A 19,778-nucleotide genomic window follows, 5' to 3' on the forward strand; every position below is an offset into this window, starting at 1 on the left:
TGAAGCTAGCCTGTGGTACTGTCAGCATCATCATTGCTGAAGCTAGCCTGTGGTACTGTCAGCATCACCATTGATGAAGCTAGCCTGTGGCACTGTCAACATCACCATTGATGAAGCTAGCCTGTGGCACTGTCAACATCACCATTGATGAAGCTAGCCTGTGGCACTGTCAACATCACCATTGCTGAAGCAGTGATATGGAACCACTAAAAGCAGGTGATGATATCTTTCCTTTTCCCTCCAGACACAAATTCTTAAAGCATTTGGAGACTTTCCTGTAAGTCTTACCACTCTGTACTCAGGTTTTGCTGGCTGCAAGACATCCCCAAAGTGTTTGCCAATTGGTGCTCTATCCGCAATATTAGGAATAAGTGAAGCTATTAGATTTTTGAAGAATGGGGGCTCAGGACCACTGCTCATGTTGGCTACTGTGTCCTGAAACAGAGAACATTTGTTAAAGAAACGCACAATGGAGATGAAGTCGCATTCCCCACCCCCATTCATAGCCCAAGAGATGCCCTCATTAAAGGAGACACACATATTTACACACCGGCCCTCTGAAAACGAACAACATTTAGCAAAATGTGAGGCACGTTCCTAAAATGAGAGCCTACATGTTTGTAATTTAAATTTTTTGGTAGAAGAATGTTTTAGTTGAAGGTAGTTGCTTTGCTAAGCTGGCTGGTATAATCCAGAGATCAGAAAGCAAATGCAGACTATTCAAGTTAGATTCTGGGCAGCCATCGTTTTCCCTGTGTGGGTCAGGGTAGTGATCTACCACATGCTATAACTTCATGACATGATACTGCAATTATGCTTATATTTTCAATATTGAGTCTGATATATGTTTACATACACATGTTCCAGGGCATATGCATGTCAGAGTCAATATTAAATGTCATTCCTATTCAAGTACTACATATCTTGGTTATTGTGACAGGTGTCTGCCACAGATTCAGCTAAGTAGCTTATAAACAAGGCCCTGGGATCCTCCTGTCTCTGTATCCCCAGTACTGGGATTACAAGAGTACAGTGCAGATATAGTCTTGCTTTTTTGTTCAGGTGCTAAGGGTCAAACTCTGAAAAGTATGTTTGCAAATATGAGCCATAGCTCCAGCTTCTAAGATGTTACTTTGATTGGTTAGTTAACAGTAGAAGTGGAGTCTTGTCACAAATCTTATCAATGTTACTTGGGCTTACCTGGAACTTGCTCCACAGACAAGGCTACCCTGAACTGGGATACTCCTATCCTAGTATCCTGAGTACCAAGGCTACAGGCAAGTACCAACATGCTTGGTTCCAATGGTGGGTAATCTTTTACCCAAAGTCATTTCTAGTTCCAAATCTGTGCTAAACAATATAATAAATATATCTTTATTAAAAATTTAAGATCAGCCATATCCTGACCAATATAATGTTTTCCACAAGATTTAGCTACTTTAATGGGGGGCATCAAAATAACAACCTCTTTGTTTCAATGGCCCTTGATGTATATTTAATGTTCCTTAATGTTCACGTTGGATTCTTAGTTTTTATAGCTGCACATGGTATGGGGGGGGGCATATTGTCATTCTTACTCTGCAGGCAAGAAGACAGAATTGAATATACTCAGTTGGTATTCAAGACCCCATAGTTAGTCTTAAAACAAGAGGCCATAACATAGACCAAGAACCAAGTTTCCATGAGGCAAAGGACTAGGTCTAAAATTCAGAGGGGCACTATGGGTTAAAAAAATAGTAAGCAAAGTATGTTCATGTCTCCAGATTGTACTGGAATTTCAAATACAATAGCCAGCTATAGAATTGTAGGAAATTTCCTGAGTTGGTCTACAGCACATAAGTATCATCTGTTTCAATCCAGTATATGCACACTGTTTCTTTAAAGGGTTTGCTGTACTTATTATGCCATAATTTCACAGCTTTTTACTATTATAAAGCTATTATTTGGCAAGTAATATACTTACTATTATAAATTCTACATGCACTACATACAGATTTGCTTATTATTTTATTGTTTTAAGCTCTTTGTCCCACTTGTCAACTAACTATCTATACCACAATTGCAGCTATATAAATAAGTATGTCCTAAAGGAGACTTTTCAGTATAAGAGACTTTAATAAATCAGTTGTATACATTTCAGAAATATAGATGTGTGCATGCCAAGGCAATACTAGAGTTCAACAAACTTAAGTCTCCATTCATTACAACAATTTATACTATTTAAATCATCAAGAAATTTAAAATGCTACTAGTTATAAGAGTGAGGTTTCTCCAATTGGAAAATGTATCTTAATTTCAGAGATGATATAATGAAGAAAATGAGCATCTAAGTATTCTGTAACTACATAGTCTACTCAACTCTCTGAATGGGAAGAAAAGATTGGCAAGTGAACACTGGCTATAGTTATATATATATATGTGTGTGTGTGTGTGTGTGTGTGTGTATATATATATATATATATATATATATATATATATATATATATTGCTACCACTAAATGAAATTGATTGGGCTTGAATTTTTTTTCAGGATAGCATTTGAAATTTAAATGAGGAAAATATCTAATAGAAAATTGAAAAAAAAATTTTACTATCAGTAAACTTTAAATTATTTTCTTAGTAATATTGTTGTCCAGTTTTCTTTCCTAAGGGGAATTGCATATAATATAAAATTAATCAAATAACATGTGTACCTAAGGTTCTTTTTTGACTCTGTGTCTTTTTCCCCTAAAGACCAATATAGACACAGACACAGACAGACAGATAGACAGACAGTCAGACACACACACACACACACACACATACAAAACATGGTCTCTTTACCGTAGCAATTGCCTTAGCAAGGTCTCTGTAGAGTTGGATGTATGCAGACAGGGTGTGTGGTCCATAGATTGTAGATGCTGCCTCGTACCGCTGAGCCTGCAGTAAAAGCAAGAAGAGGTACAGGTAGTTTTGTATACATCAATTAGTTTTATGGAAGTATAGCATTTTGGGCTGAAGTGATGTCTGGACCATTTACATTATTCAATACCAGCAAATACTCAGTGGTTTTTGTAAAAACAGAATGTGAGCATTTTCCACTAACCAGCCAAAGTGAATGGCTGAATCTGATCCAAGTGATGGGTTCTTTCTGCTTATTCCATTTAGGCTCCGTTTCTTTTCATCTGAAAGATGTTACAACCTTCCACTTCTTATGCCTGTATCTATTGTAAGTTCTTGTACTATTAGTGATCTCCTCCAAGGCTGAACATCAGCAGAGAAAATTGAGGGTGAAATGGATCTTATTTAATAATTTCTAGATAAGTTGGCTACTAATGGTCCCTTCTACTGATGGAAGAACTTCTGCCATACCACACAGCTATGAAATAAAATCAAGTGCATCTCGTTATGAGCTCCCTGCCTTTGGTGACTCTACAGGAACCTCAAAGCTATCAGTGGATAAAGGTCCTCACCCTCCCAGAAACACCAGCTTTCCCTGCAGTATTCTGCATGCCATGCCTTCAGTATCTCCATGGCGATCAGTTGACAATCATTTTAGACCCCTCCTCCACCTCATATAAGTCTTCAGATTGTGTCATTATGCCTCCTTTTAAAAATTCTCAAGGTTTTCTGTTTTCCTCCTGGCCCTAGTTCTGTGCAAACCTTCATTTCTCACCCAGATCCTCTCTAATGCGATAATCAAATTCTGTCTCCACATACATAGAGTACCTTCCAAACAATGTTTTTATAGAGTGAATCAAAGCACTCTCTCCAAAACCTTCTCAACAAAGTCAACACTCCACTATGCTGCATAAGGAACGCTTCCCTCTACTCACCCTGCCTCCAACCCTAGCCCCTGGAATATGTTTATCAACCTACAGTGACCAATTCTGCAAAAGAACATGCACTGCTTCTTTACGCTATCAGATAGTTTGATGAAGGCAGGCCTAGGAACTCCTGTAATGTTTACAAAAGAAAAAGAATAAAAGGTATTTCTAGGTCCATAAGAACTATGTGACAAGGTAAGAAGTCTGTTACTATTACCGTTGCTTGTTTAAGAGTACCAAATAGCAGAGAACACTTAAAAGTTCAACTGTTCCTAACCCCAGGTAAGAACTTTCACCCAGCAACGTGGATCTGGAATGCACCCCCAAGTTCCTCATGGTAAAGTCTTGGTTCTATGGAAAGTGCTCCACGGAGTTGGTGGCACCTGCAGGAAGTGTAGCTGGAAGAAGGATTTCATGCCCTGGGGGTGGGGGTGGGGATTCAGAATACCAGTCTCTTTTCTCTTATTTCAATAAGCTTCTTGGTTACAAAGCAAAGAGTTTTACATATGATAGCATGAACTATCATATCTTTCCAGCATCCTCAGCAATGCCAAAAGCTATGGAAGCCTCTAGAACTATAAGCCAAGTAGCCCTTTCTCTGTGTAAATCGATGTCTCAGATAGTTATAATGATGGGAAACAGACTGAAACAACTAAGATTTTTCTAGACAATAGGATCCTTTAGCAAAGCCAACAGAAGGCAGCAGGGCAGATTCCAATTCTTGTATCACCAAACGCTCCTGTATGGATTGCCATGGTATGCCAGGAGATCTATTCATAATTATTAATTAATTATGGGACACTAGGTTATTGCCATATTTAACCAATTATTCTCTTTTAAGGATTTGGGCTGCTTTAAGAACTCTACACATAAAGAAGTAATTGTAAGCATCATATTACTAACTCAGAGGGTTGTGTTGTGTTGTGTTGTGTTTTGTTGTGTTGTGTTTTGTTTTGTTTTGTTGAGTCATATCATTATAGAGCAATATGCTACTTCAGGATATACTTCAAGGATTGTCCATAGTTACATTTGCAAAGTAGTTCATTCATAGTGCATTCAAGCCATAGTAGACAGCAAGACCTACAGAAGCTTAAGACACCAAATGTATTATGGGTAGTAAGTTATTTGCATGTCATAACCTAGGTTTATTACCAGTGCTCCTGCTGAAACAAATGCCAGCATTACATGGTAGTCAGTGAGTGAATCGATGGCACTGACATGTACATGGAAGTGATGAACCCCAAGCCAAATATAATCCTCGGCTTATTCTCTTAGAATTCCCACCTACAACAAAGTCATCTCTCAGAAGCATGGCTCAAGAGATCCAGAGAGACTATGTAATAAAAAAAAGTTATGAGAACTTTTTACTTTACCTGGTATTCTTCATATGTGGTAATGTAATGTGTATAAACATTGCTTAGACCTGCTATAACAACGGTCATATCCTTCATCCCATAAAGTGCAAATTCCTAGGAGGGAAAAGTGAAAAGTTATACTGCTCAAGGCTATTAATATCTGAGTTTCATTTAAAGTGTACATTTTGTATGAATTGTTAACAGAAGATATACCTCTTAAGAAAAATCTTCCCAATGACCCCCAAACCACCAAGGAATGTGAAAGTATCAAAGAGTACTTTGAAAAAAAGACAAGATCCCCATTATAGTTGGGCAAATCAATGGATCTATGAAAATCATAATAATCATATCAGTAGATGTAGAATCTTACTATGAAGGAGTAACTTGCCTCAACTATATTGAATTTATATTATGTTAATAAAATACATGTTTATAAGACCCAAATAACAAGACAAGACATTCATTAGTATATCACTTTACAAGTGTTTCCAATATATATTGAACCTGAAGAAAATATAGGGAAAAAAATCCCCAAACGTGATGGTTTTATTTAGCCCATTTTGGAGGATTTAAGCAACCTCTAGATATAATTGCTATTTACACTATACAAGCATTATCAACTTTTAATTATATAAATGTAAATGCCAATAAAATACTTTAACCTGGTTATTACTCCCTTATAGTTGAATTCTGATTCTTAAATAACTGACATTTCATATTTACCTCTATCCACTAATTTCAAGGAACATAAACTTTAGTGATTTGGGGAAAGAATAATTTAACAAGGAAATTTTTTCTCCTCAAATATAAATTTACAGGAATTGTATTTGATATTTAACTTACTTTTTTAATTGCCTCACGAAATCTTCGTCCTGACATGGTTCTGAATCAAGAAAACAGAATTATGTCAACATCCTCTGATTTGTATATGTGTAAGCTATTCAGAAAGGCTTTTGGTACAAGCCAAAAGTCCTAGAGTAGCTCAACACACAGCAGTAAAATATGTAGATGTTGATGGTTTAAAAAGCTTAGTTTTTTTCCCCTTGACTGGCCTCTCTTCAAAGCAAATCCTGAACTGAGCACAATTTGACCAAAGAGGGAAATAAAGTCAATGAGCATCAATGAGAGAAGACCATCAAGGGTTCCGGTGTAGCTCAATGATGGAGTACTTCCCTGACGGGTACAAGGCCCAGGATCCTGCCCCCAGCACCACAAAAAAATGACAACATCATTTTCTATTCAGGAGATCAACGTAGTGGGTCAGTTACATCCAACATGAATGACAGTAATGGGAGCAGGGGAGACAGAGAGAAGGTTTGAGACTTAGCCCCACCTACACTGAACTTGCCACTTCATTTTCATATTTAATCCTCCAATCAAATATTGAATATCTGCTGCTTACCAGGCCCACTTTAATGTGATAATGATTTAATGGAATGAAAATTACATTCTGTACTAAAAAAAATATTGAATAATCCCAGCATGGAGTTTCTACCCACCTTGGACCATGCATGCTCCTGGATACAACACACACACAACCTTTATATTTTTAAATAATCCTTAAGCAGCACAATAGTTGGGCAACTGTCTACCCTCCATGATGTTAGAATCTACCTTCGTAATGGTAACCCAAGTTACTACTTATTATGTTTCATCATGTTCTTAGCTCTAATTGGCCAGCCCACATGGTCACATTTTATGGCTCAGCTAACCCATGGTGGCTCTCCTTTCTCCTCTTTCTGCATGTTTCTATCCCATGGTGGCTTTTTTCTCTTTCTCTCCTCTGTAGTCTCAAGTCCAGGAAACCTAATCCCCACCTCTGTCTCTTCTCCCCAGCTATTGACTATTGGGATCTTTTTTTTAATTAGATATTTTCTTCATTTACATTTCAAATGCTATCTCCAAAGCCCCCTATACCCTCCCCAACCCACCCACTCCTGCTTCCTGGTATTGTGAAGGTCTATTGGGATCTTTATTCCCCAATCAGAATTAACTTGGGGTCAGGGTCCCAGGGGCTATATCCAGACTCCAGGTTTTGGGGAGCCCACTCTTGGTGTTACAATAGACGGTAAAAGACAAAACCCCAACATTCCAAAACTGGAAGGTGACCAAATAAATAAATGGAAAAGTGAGTGTCCTGTTGAAAAAGGACTACAGAGGAGCAATGGAGGAACCCAAATTGAAGGTTAGTGAAATAATCTGTGGGAATGATGGCAATGATGAGGAATGATAGGATGTGTTGGGCAGAATGTAAGAATTTGATGAATTCTTGAAAGAAGAAAAAAAAATCCAAGGGCTAGTTAAAAAAAAAAAACAAAAACAAAAAACAAACAAAAAAAAAAAAACAGAGACTAAAAAAGCAGAGTAAAGGTGAAATGGAATTATGGGAGTGATGGCATTAGTGCTGGTGCTGATACTGGTGCTGGTGCTGATGTGCGAGAGACAGTTGGTTGCTGTTGGTAACGATGCTTTTATGTGGTATGAATAGTATTAGCATCTCCATTAGAGATTTGAGCAAAGGATTTTAAAAAATTAAAAGACTTGGCCTTGAGGCTAGCTGAAGAGAATGTGTTTTATACAGAAAGAACCATAAGTTCAAAATCTCCAAGTCTAGAACATGCTTAGTGGTGCATGTTCTTAGCAGGTACATTTCTCTCTATACAGAAAACCTTAACAGTGATGCAGGATGGCTGAAGCAGGGTGAAAAAGAAGGAAAGCCAAAAGAAATCACAGCAGGGAACTTGCTGAGAAACAGTCTGCATGGACCTGTAAAGAACGTGGAAGGAAGTGAGTGAGTGCCTGGAATAAGATGGGAAAGGACTGGGAGATCTGGAACAGAGAAGTAGCATGTTTAGGTCATGTTTTGAAGCAGAGGTTCTCAACATGTGGGTCACAACCCCTTTGGCACATATTTAAATTTTGGCAATATTTAAATTGTGATTCATAAAAGTAGCAAAATCACAGTAATAAAGTAGGAAAGAAAATAACTTTATGGTAGGGATCATCACAACATGAGGACCTATGTTAAAGGGTCACAGCATGAGGAAGGTTGAGAACCACCATTGTAAAGGAATGTAGTTGGGTATCCTGTTGAAAAAGGACTACAGAGGAGCCATGGAGGAACCCAAATTGAAGGTTAGTGAAATAATCTGTGTGAATGATGGCAGTGATGATAGGATGTGTTGGGCAGAATGTAAGAATTTGATGAATTCTTGAAAGAAGAAAAATATTCAAGGGCTAGTTCAACACATTTCCCTTATGGGGGATAGGAAAGACTGTAAAAGATACAGGCATAAAATATTCTTCTGTCTTTTTACTATCTAAACTGATGCTTAAGTGTTTTAATATCATTTCATCATTTAATATCACTTAATATCATTAAATAATATCATTTAATATCACTTCCTTAATCCACTGGACCCCTTTTCCTTTGGAATGCCAGGCTTGTGAATTTTTCATGTTTTCCCTCGTCTCTTTCACAGGTCACAAGCATAGGCAGATTTCTTCTACAGAGGCTCCACCAAATAAGGAAACATTATTTCTCAGTGTTGCCAAACATAGTACAGGAGGCTACCAAGAGATCAGCAGAGAATTCTCTTCCCCTAAGAACTTATCCCAAAGTCAAGGAGATGCATCAGTAGGTAAAAGTGCTTGTCATCTAGCTTGATGAGCTGAGTTCTGACTCCAGAGCCCCTTTGGTGAGTGAAGAAAAGTGACTTGGACAACTTATCCTCTGACGAGTATAGCATGGCCCACAAGCCCCCTCCACAGACAAACCAAAAAGATAAACAACTTTAAAAAGAAGTAATTTAAGAAGAACTTACGTTAATTCCCCAGGAATAGCAGCTATGGCCAAGGACCCCACGGTAACAATCTGAACATCAACAATATCTGGATGCCAAGGATGTGGTATCGTCAGCTGAGACCCCAAAACAAGAAAGTAACATTAGGCATAAATTACCCCTTCTACTGTCACATAAGTTCCTCCATTAAACAATTTTGAATGTTTGAAGCTAGTTTGGTTTGTTTTTACCATATCATAGGATGAACTTCTAACTCTGCTGTAACATGAAACACATCACATGCATGTTTATGTCCTGACCACAACCTGTGAATCCCAGTGCTATCTTACCCTGAATTTACCAAGTGAGCTTTAGTAGACTCCTCATTATGGTATAACAAGGGCTCCGCCAGAGCAGTATAAGAAGCTATCTCCTCAATGAATAGAGAATACCATTTAGAATTGTTTAATACAATCATTTCTATCTTTACCCCAGTAGTGCAAGTCTGACTTCATCTTCCAACCTTCCTTCAAGAGAATCTATCTTTTCCATATGGTGATTAGTAGAAACTATCTTGCCATTCCTTCCTCCCTTCTTTCTCCTACCCTACGAATTTTAATAGGATACTGGGAAAAGGATAATTTTTAAATGCATATACTTCAACAATCATGCTTCTACCAAGAGTAGAATGACATCTTAAAATCACAAATATAAAAACAAAAAAAATGTGTTTTAAAATAGTACGAAAAGAAAATTCCTTCAGCCTGGGTGTGATACATGCCTTTAATCCCAGAACTCAGGAGAAAGAGTCAGGTGGACCTCTGAGTTTGAGGCCAGCCTGGTCTACAGAGTAAGTTACAGTACAGCCAGGGCTATACTGGGAAACCCTGTCTCCAGAAAAACATAACAAAACAAACAAAACACTTTAATTAATGATGTTGCCACTTAAGCAGACAAAGTTGAGTTGGATCTGCAGCACAGCACTCCCATGGAAGACAGACATGGTGGCATGTCCATAATCTTAGCACTGGGATGTAGAGACAGAAGGATCCCTGGGCTTTGCTGATCAGCCAGTGTAGCCTAATTGGTGAGCTACAGGTCCCAGTGGAAGACTGTGTCTCAAAACACAAGGTGTGTAGTCAGGGAATACATCTGAGGTATCTAATAACATCTCTGGTCACCATATACACCCAGCCACACATACAAACAAAAACAAATACATACATATACAACTAAATAAACAAATAAACCATTCTGCCTAACATGAGAGAATTGACACATGAGCACTTCCCTATACGACCTACATGTTTTTCTATGCAAAGAACTCTTCACGGACTGCCTTCCTGGAGCCCAAATAACACAAATGTTAGTCTTCCTTTTCTATATTCCACTCCCTTCCATGTTTCTTAATAATTAGATAACTCAGTAGACTTCATAGTAGTAATTCTTTAAAGTTGGATCCAGTATCTAAACTTTTAAGATCAAACATTCATGAGAGGTGGCTGACTGAGAAGGCTCTGCAGGTAATGTGCCAGGCACACAAAGCTGAGTTCAGTCCCCAGAATCCAAGTGCAAAAGGAGAACCAGCTCCATAAAGGTGCCCTCTGACCTCTACACACATGCCCCCACATATATATCCAATAATAGTGGTAGTCGCAGTAAATATGCAATAACAATAAATAACAACATCGCTAAGAATTATAGATAAATCAGATCTTCCGTGTCAGTGGACATTAATGATTTATTATCTGATAGCTCCGAAGCGACAAAGTATAACACTCTGAGCTCCTTGTGACAATCAGAGGCCTTACCTCTCCAGTATGAAGCAGGATTGGTTTGGGTTTCTGACACTCTACAATCTCTTCGGATGGTTTTCCCAAGAGCTGGTCCCGAAGAGTGTCCCAGAAGGAATCCCCTTCTGTAGTTCCTGTTAGAATTCTTATGATTAACAAGATACCTTGGACTAGCCCTCTAATGAGGCCATGATTTCAATAGTATGGCACACAATCATTTTAGATATTTCAAATTCTTTATTAAGGTTGTCATTCAATGGCTTCAACAATTTGATTAATAGAAAGGGCAGTGTTTCCTTTATTCATAAAATAATAGACCTTAGTTAGACTGTCATTTTAATAAACAATAACAATACATTTTGTCTGACACTCCCAAAGCTGTATTCATATGAACTTTGCTCATTTATGTCATAAAGACAGTTTAATTTAATCCACAAGTTTTTGAACTGCATCACCTTTTTCTCATTTTAAAAATTAACAGTGATATTAACAGTGGAATCCCAGCTGTCCAGCTTGTGAATGGTAAAACTTTGAGAACTATGGGGTAAGCCTTCATGATGGTGAATGATTCTTTAGTGTGATAGCAAGCAACAAACAGGAAACTTATCTAGATGTTTGTGTCTCAAAGAATATCATCAAGAAATTGCAAAGACCACCTATCGAATGAGGGAAAGATTTTCAAATAATTTATCTGATGAGGGATTTCTATACAAAAATAAATTTTAGAAAGCCTCATAGCTTAATAATTACAATTTAAAAGCCCAAACTTTAAAAAGCATATGGATAAATAGTTTTCCCCAAAATATAGATGATGGCTAATAATCATATGAAAAGATATTTGACATTATGTCAGTGATACAAATCAAACACACAAGGAGACAGCATTCCACACACACGCTGGCTAGAATCAGCACACCAAATAACATAAGTTGACCACGATGTGGACATTTTTAACGGAGACATTACTGACACAGACATAAAGCAATGTAGTCATTTGGAAGCTCATATGAAATGGCCTCAGATGTAACAACATAGTTAGCATGTGACCAGCAAGCACTTCTCTATATACATGCCTAAGAGGAAACTGAAAACACAGGCCCACACAAACTCTTGTACATATATACTTAGGGAGGCATTATTTTTAACATACAAAAAAAAAATGGAATAACCCAAACATCCATCAATTAAGCATCTGGCAAATAGCATCTGGCATATTGATTGCATGAATTAATCCAGGTATATTGATAGCATGAATTAATCCAGGTATGTTGATAGCATGAATTAATCCAGGCATTAAAAGGGAATGGAGCGCTTCCACATTCTATGCCTCTATGTACCTTAAAGCAGAATGCTACATAAAAGATGCAACAGAAATCCAGATATTGTGCATTCCTGGGCATTTGAAATGTCTAAGGTAGCAAATGTAAGGATGGGAGGTTTGCTGCTTGCTTATACCGAGACAGAGGACATGTAGCGGCTAAGCATGGTCAGAGTTTCTGCTGGAATGGTGGAACCTCCAACATTGACTTTGGGAAAGTTGTATGTCTGTCAAAATATTAAAACCCACCAACTGTACTTTAAATACCTGACTTATATGGCTTGTCAATTATTTCTCAATAAATAACTGCTATTATTAAATTGTGAGAGGTTTCTAAAGTATATTTTATATACAATTCCTTTATCAGACATATTATTTGAAAATACTGTCTGTCCTTGTCAGGACTTATGCTTTTCACTTCCTTCCTCATACTCTTGCATGTCGCCATGGGGGCAGGGAGATGGCTCAGTGAGGAAAGTGCTTGTCTCTAAAGTGTGAAAATCTGAGTTCCAATCCCCCAAAACCCTCATAAAAAGGCAGGTGTGCTAGTATACACTGGTAATCTCGGCAATGGTGAAATGGGAGATAGAAATAGGCAGATGCTAAGAAGCTGAAGACCTAGCCTGGTCTTCATGGCAATTTCCAAGCCAGTGAGAGGACCATTCTCTAACATTAAGTGGAAGGAGCTTGAGGTCCAACATCTCTGATCCCTACACATATGTGCATATGCACGCATATGCATGCACGCGCACGCACACACACACACACACTAAATGAGTTACCAACATTCATCAATATGCTAAAATGCTAAGAGAATATGTTTCTGGTTATATTTGAATTAACAAAGCTAAGGGACAAAAGACACCTATCCCTGAGCAATCTGAGACATCACACCGACACTCAGCTAGCCTGGAGCCTCTTGAGTTAGAGACGGGAATCATAAACACACTGGCCACAGTTCAGCTTCATTAGGAAACAGAAGCCTGAAGCCCCCTAAACCTGGAAGCACACATGCCATCCTCCTTTCTCTCACCCTGTGTAATATTGAGGCCCGAAACTCCATCAATTGTGCCTGCGGCAAAACTGTAGCCCAGGGCAGGTTTACACGTCTTCACCTGAAGGAAAGATCATCAAACAAAAACAAAGAAAGAGACACAAGTTGAGCTGGGAGCAACAGTGAGCTGTGCTTGGCCCACGTAGCAAGGTCGGTCGTTGTCCACTGCCATACTCACTGTGTGTGTGGCATTGAGCTGGACGCTCACATCTGTCATGTTCACCCACTGGTGAGCTGCAAGCACTGGGCCGGTCACCTCCTGGGAGGCAGAGGCATACAGCTCCTAGAAAAGCCACATAGGCTCACTGTCCTGAGGAAAAGAACTGAAGAGAAATGGGCACAACCCCTGGCACCTAGTATCTTCTGCACCAAAACACCTTTCTTTTACTCCTTGAGAACAACCCCATGCCCACTCCACCCCAACCCCCCATAATTCCCTCCATCAACCCCAGTGTTCCCTACATTTTGAAACCTCCAGGGATGTTGACCTCTGTCTATTATCCCCCAAAAAAGAACTTAACATAAAACAGACCGTGACATAAAAACCCCAACCTCCACTTGCTAGAATGTGAGGTTGTCTGCACCAGACTTGGTATAAAATGGCCCTCTCAGAATCCCTTGAGTTCTCCAAGGACAGGAGTAGGCAGTGTCTCAAAGACTTCAGGTCCCTCACATGTCAGTTAATCTTTGACATTCTTGTTTTTTATCAAGTCAAGTGACGTTTTTCCGAGTGTGTGGGAAATGTGAGTTTGATACTTTTAAGAATATTCTGGCCTATTCATCTATGGCATACGATTCAGGAAAATTACATTTCTGCACAGGTACAGTGGCCTGATGCCTAGCCCACTTCTATGACAGCTGAGTGTGGACTTTTAAGATGAGCAACTGGAATCCCAGCCACAGCCTGCCGTCCTGATAGCCAAGGAAGTTGTACTTTGTTGAGAAGAGAATCCAGAGTTGCTCTGCCCTAAGCTAAGGACAGAAACAAAATTTCTGACAACAAAGTGTGTCATAGGCGTGTCCCCAAAGAATCTGTAAATTTAGAATAATCCACAGTAAATAAAAAGAGCCTACAGCAATTAGTCAGGCTGTGGTTATGGCTTTTATGCCTAATTGTTTTTAAAGGCACTTTTGTTCTTCTTAATTGCTTCGGAAACATTTTAGAACTCAGGCAGAATTATTTAAACAAAAGTAGGCGTATGTGTGTGTGTGTGTGTGTGCCTGTGTGTGTCTGTGTGTCTCTGTGTGTGTCTCTATATATGTGTGTGTATGTGTGTCTCTGTGTGAATGTCTCTGCGTGTGTGTGTGTGTGTGTGTGTGTGTGTGTGTGTACAAACTATGAAAACAAGGGGATTTAACATTATCATGGACATATTGGTTAGAAGCCATTTCTCATTATCATATCCCTCTCAGAAATATCTCCATAGAAACAAATACAAAAATAGGGACAGCATGAAAGACAAAATTTAGCACACCACTGGGTAGATAATGTGTCTATCACACAAACAGGGGGATCTCGGTTCCATTCCTAGTACCCATGCAAAAGCCAAGCAGAGAGGCTTCTATAACTCTATACATTTCTATAACTCTAGTACATGGGAGACAAAGACAGAAGGATTCCTGGGGCTTGTTGCTAAAGGATCCCTGCCAGTCTAGGCAATTGATAAAGTTCCAAGTTTAGTGAAAGACACTCCCCCTGGCCCGCCCCTAAATAACAAGGTGGAGTGCAATTAAGCAAGACCTCAGCCTTGGCCCCCACGTGCATGCACACACATACACACATGGGCATGCACCCTTATACCCCAAAGCACACGCCTATACATACACCACAGGCATGAAACAAAAAGTTTAGGAGCAAGGGGAAAACAGCCATTCATAGGAAGCTCACTGCAAACTGGATACTTCCTTCAGCACAACTGTTTTTGTTTGTTTTGTTCTGTTTTGTTTTAAAAGAAAAGTAGTGTGCCCTTTGCCCTTTCAAAGAAGCATACAAACTAATGGGAGCTCGTAGTGACTGAGATGTTCAGTTTTGTCACTGCAGGCCAAATTCAGACGTGATGGGGGCATTTAGCCAGGCAATGACTGGAGAGATTTCTGAGAAGCTAGATGAAGCTAGTTCAGAGCAGGACCCCATTAACTGAACATTTCGAGTGAATCTGTCTCCTCGTCCTGTGCTGTGCACTCTGGGTTTCCAGCATCCTAAAATAGAACGCTTCCCTGCCTGCTTGGTTTTAAATGCACTAGGAAGTCTGAGCAGATCAGACAGAGTCCTGCGTGGCTCCCAAGGGCAACCTCATAAACCAAAGTCGTTCAGACTTCCTGGCCAGCCAGAGCACTTGCGGCCTTCCTTGCAATTATGGACTTCCTACTGAATGATGCCTGTGGGTTTTAAAGAACAACACGGAACACAGCTGTCAAGCACTGCGCTGGTGCCTACCTTGGCCTTCTGATAGATGATCCGTCCTATAATGTGTGTGCTCTCAAACATGTCTTGTCCAGGTCCGCTGGCCATGCACATGCTAGGCTGGAGCAAAGTGAGACAATATGATTCTTAGTGCGGTAAGTGGCGGCTTTAAGAAATAGAGGATTACGTATGAACCCAAGCAAATACATGGGCTAAGCGGACTCTGGCATTTCTCTTCAGGCATTGTCTTAATTTACAGCTAACGCAAACATAATCATGCATGTATTCGGAGCTAGGAATCTTTTCAGATCCCATCTCTTCCACTAACTTCCTTTTAAGCTTAGGAAACAAAGTTTCAGCTTGGTTGAGAGATTTGCTGCACATTGCACAGAAACTAACTCTGAGCTGGGACTGGGAGCCAGGCCATATCCTCTATCACTACCTATTTGTTTGCTTATGCTTGCCTGGGACTCTTACTCTGATTGTCTTACACAGAAACCCGTTCAGATTACATTAGAACAACCAGACATCGTCCTGGGAAGAAAATTAGCAACTCTAGCTCTATATCCTATTTCTTAGATCAGAGAGGCTCAAGATTGGTCAACTACTTAAATCTGATAAATGTTACAAAGAATGTACAGAAGGAAGATACAGGTGAATAAATGTTATCATTGCGGAGGGGAGACTTAAACATAATAAAGAGCAAGTTTAGTAAATTTGACACCCTGATATTTTAAACACCTATATAGGAGAGACAATATAAATAAGGTAGATATAAAATTTCATAGGCTGAGGAAACTCTGCAATGTTTATAACAAATATAACATATTAGGGACTTTAAGATTTTTTGGAGTGTCTGCTTTTCTTTTTTTTTTTTAAAGATTTATTTATTTATTATATGTAAGTACACTGTAGCTGTCTTCAGACACTCCAGAAGAGGGCACCAGATCTCGTTAAGGATGGTTGTGAGCCACCATGTGGTTGCTGGGATTTGAACTCTGGACCTTCGGAAGAGCAGTCGGGTGCTCTTACCCACTGAGCCATCTCACCAGCCCATCTGCTTTTCTTTATGTAAAGGAGATGAACGTATTCTACTCAGTTTTCACAGATCTGCCTTCGCCCCAACACTATCCATAACAGCTAACATCAATCACAGTGCCCGTCGGCAGATGCCTGCTATGCACACATACTACGTTACTCAGCTGTAAGAAGGGGGTAGGGTCCCTTTATTTGCAGCATTATGGATGGAGTCAGAGGTCTTCCGTTAAGTGAAATAACCCAGACACACAAAAGCAAACCTCACACATTCTCGCTTACTTGTAAAGGCTAGAAAGCTAATCTCATGAAAGAATGGGGTGGAATGGTAGTCACTAAAGACCAAGGAAGAGCAGAGAGGAACAAGGCAGAGAGAAATTAGATCAGAATACCAAAACAGTGCTAGGCTGGATTCATTCTGGTTTCTGTAGCAATGACAACAATGAATGCTATATTTAAACTAATGAATGAGGAAGGTGCAAAATTTCCAACATATATAAACATAGGCAGAAGTAGATACAACAAATTACTGTAATATAGACTGACCAAGTACTGTATCTAAATTTGAAAAATAAAAGCAAATGAACATCCTTATTAATACCCTTCTATTTATCCATGCTGAGTTGGAGTTTCTATTATTTGCAATAAAAAGCATCACAATGCATGGACCATGGACTACAGATTGAACAGGTGACTCATATTCTGACTCTGTCTCTGTCTCTCTGTCTGTCTGTCTGTTTCTCTCTGTGTGTGTGTGTGTGTGTGTTATGAACTCTCATTCAATATTAGGACAAGTTCAACTTCATCAATGAAATAGAAATTTAAACTAGAGCCAGCTTTTTGCATATTATGCCATCAAAGAGTCCAGAGTAATATACTTGGCTTAAATGAAGGTTGGGGCCATAGTTGCTCACACATGAGTGATGGTGATCAATGAAATGGAAATTTAAACTAGAGCCAGATTTTTGCATATTATCAAAGAGTCCAAGAATAGTATACTTGGCTTAAATGAAGGTTGGGACCATAGTTGCTCACACATGAGTGATCACCCATGTGTGAGCAACTGAGAGGGTAGACAGGCCCATTTGATAAACTACTGCATATATTCTATTGCAAGTGAGTATATTTAGCCATTTCATCATGAATTACAGAGTTAATAAGTACTTTTAAAATGTATTGCAAATAGATTTAATTTCAATACACAGAGGAAATGTACAAATGAAGAAAAAGGAAAATTTCTAGCTAAACATAATAACATGCATACAGTACAACTGTTAACCCCTGCTGCGCATCAGGTACAGTTGGAAAATAGAATCAGTGTAACAAAAGCGACCACAGGATGGGGGTGCTTCACTAACACTGCGAACCATGGAGCTAGCGCTCCTGCTGCTATGTGAAAGCTGAACCAGGCTCACATGAACTCTGGGAGAGTGGGTAAATAAATGAGAGGACATCCTCAATGGCTGACCTCCAAAACTGCCACAGAGATGTAGGTACAGAACAATTGCTACGGGAAATTATATGGAAAATTCAAGTCCTAGCATCCATAAATAAATCAAAATTGTTTTACGAAGGCATAGACAAACACAGGAAGAAGGGTGCGTGTAACAATCACTACGGACTAAGGAGGCAAGAGGTACCTGATGTCTTAGTTACTCTCCTAGTGCTGTGTAAAACACCACAACCAAGGCAACTTAGAAAAGAAAGACTTGAACTGGGTTTACAGTTTCTGTAAGAGTTCATGATGGTGGACTAAGGGCACAAAGGTAGGTGCCTGGAACAGCAGCTGAGAGCTCGCATCTTAATGTACAAGCAGGAGGCAGAGAAAGAGTCAGGAAACGGCATAAATCTTTTGAAAACTCAAAGTCTACCTCCAATGGCACACCTCCTCCAACAAAGCCACACCTCCTGATCCTTCCCACATAGTTCCACCAACTAAGGACCAAACATCCAAACATATGAGCCTATGAGGACACTCACATTAAACTATCACACTTAAGAACTTTCCATTTTTACTATTTTGTGCATTCATGTTATTTGATGTTTTAGAGAAAGACCAGGTTTGTTCTTTTTTTAAGAGGAAAGAAAAGGAAAAATCTCTAAAGAAAAATATTATAGGTATGCAATCTGTGAGAAATGTCATAGCAGACAGGTTTAGGTACAAACTCAGAAACTCAAATATTCCAAGGTAAAAATATTTTAAGCTGCCCAGGTTCAAGGAATTGCACACAACCTCTACATTTGACGTCATAATGGAAAACTGTGACAAGCCACTTAAGATTTAGAGCAGCTGCATGGGTGCTTCAGAAAAGAGCAGAGACTAGAGGCCGACAGGCCAGAGTGTACTTAGAAACAACACATTCGCATGCTATGGATGAATAACCAAGCAGGAGGTAAGTGTGTCCTCCCTCACTACCTACCCCACCGCTGGGACAGGTGCTCTTGTCGTTGTCACAAGACTCCCCTGTGTTGACACAATGCGGGCCAAGAATGTTGGGTGACACGTCTCCAAGATTTGATGAAGCAAAGCCTGCTACAAATGGTCCCTGCCAAAATAAATCCATATTTTATTTTTTTTAAATAACGACTTCTATTAGAAGCACAAACATTCTATGCATTCATAACGCTCTATATGAACACATGTGTGTGGATGGGTGCAGAGATCCAACACAGGCATCATTCCTTCAGAAGCCATCCTCCTCGTTCAGTTTTGGTTGGTTGGTTTTTGAGACGCAATCTCTCACAAACACATCATTTGTGGTTAGGCCATGGTAACCAGCCAGTGAACTCCAGGGATCCACCTGCCATTGGCTCTCCAATACTGAGATTATAAGCATGCCCTAAGTTTGGCTTAGATGCTGGGGATTCAACTCAGGTACAAGAAGCATTTTACTAACTGAACTATCTCCAATCCCTCAGGCAAAATCATATACAGACAATAAGAGGATATATAATATTCTGAGAAAATTTTTTATTTCTGAAAAGGCTCATGTTGCCATCAATATTCTTATTATTACTGAAAGTAATCTAATTATTGACAAAAGTTTTCAATGGATCCCTTCAAAAGCATACCTTTTCTCTAACACAATTTGATGTGAATACAGAGTACATTAAGTTATAAAATGTGGAGCCATCCATCTAGTGTCCGAATGCTTTACCTGAAGCCCAGAGACATACTTGCCCTTGGAATTCACTACCCTGGCTGGCCCACTATGAGCAACTCTTTTCTTA

At 39.3% G+C, this 19,778-nt stretch overlaps 1 protein-coding gene across 9 annotated transcripts in view; it reads right to left on the reverse strand.

Moving 5' to 3' along the window:
* The window catches only part of Asah2 (N-acylsphingosine amidohydrolase 2), a 109,631-nt gene that overhangs the window by 20,091 nt on the left and 69,762 nt on the right, over window positions 1–19,778 (reverse strand). For all 9 annotated transcript variants that reach the window (XM_029472847.1, XM_021151705.2, XM_029472850.1 and 6 more), the window contains 10 exons: window positions 18,968–19,093; window positions 15,546–15,632; window positions 13,287–13,391; window positions 13,088–13,169; window positions 10,755–10,870; window positions 8,986–9,080; window positions 6,005–6,044; window positions 5,180–5,275; window positions 2,824–2,919; window positions 289–435 (listed from right to left, as the gene is read on the reverse strand). In XM_029472847.1, the coding sequence (XP_029328707.1) occupies window positions 289–435; window positions 2,824–2,919; window positions 5,180–5,275; window positions 6,005–6,044; window positions 8,986–9,080; window positions 10,755–10,870; window positions 13,088–13,169; window positions 13,287–13,391; window positions 15,546–15,632; window positions 18,968–19,093 (990 nt within the window). The remainder of the gene's footprint in view (window positions 1–288; window positions 436–2,823; window positions 2,920–5,179; window positions 5,276–6,004; window positions 6,045–8,985; window positions 9,081–10,754; window positions 10,871–13,087; window positions 13,170–13,286; window positions 13,392–15,545; window positions 15,633–18,967; window positions 19,094–19,778) is intronic.

Source organism: Mus caroli, chromosome 19 (assembly GCF_900094665.2).
Source record: "Mus caroli chromosome 19, CAROLI_EIJ_v1.1, whole genome shotgun sequence".
Classification (NCBI taxonomy): domain Eukaryota; kingdom Metazoa; phylum Chordata; class Mammalia; order Rodentia; family Muridae; genus Mus; species Mus caroli.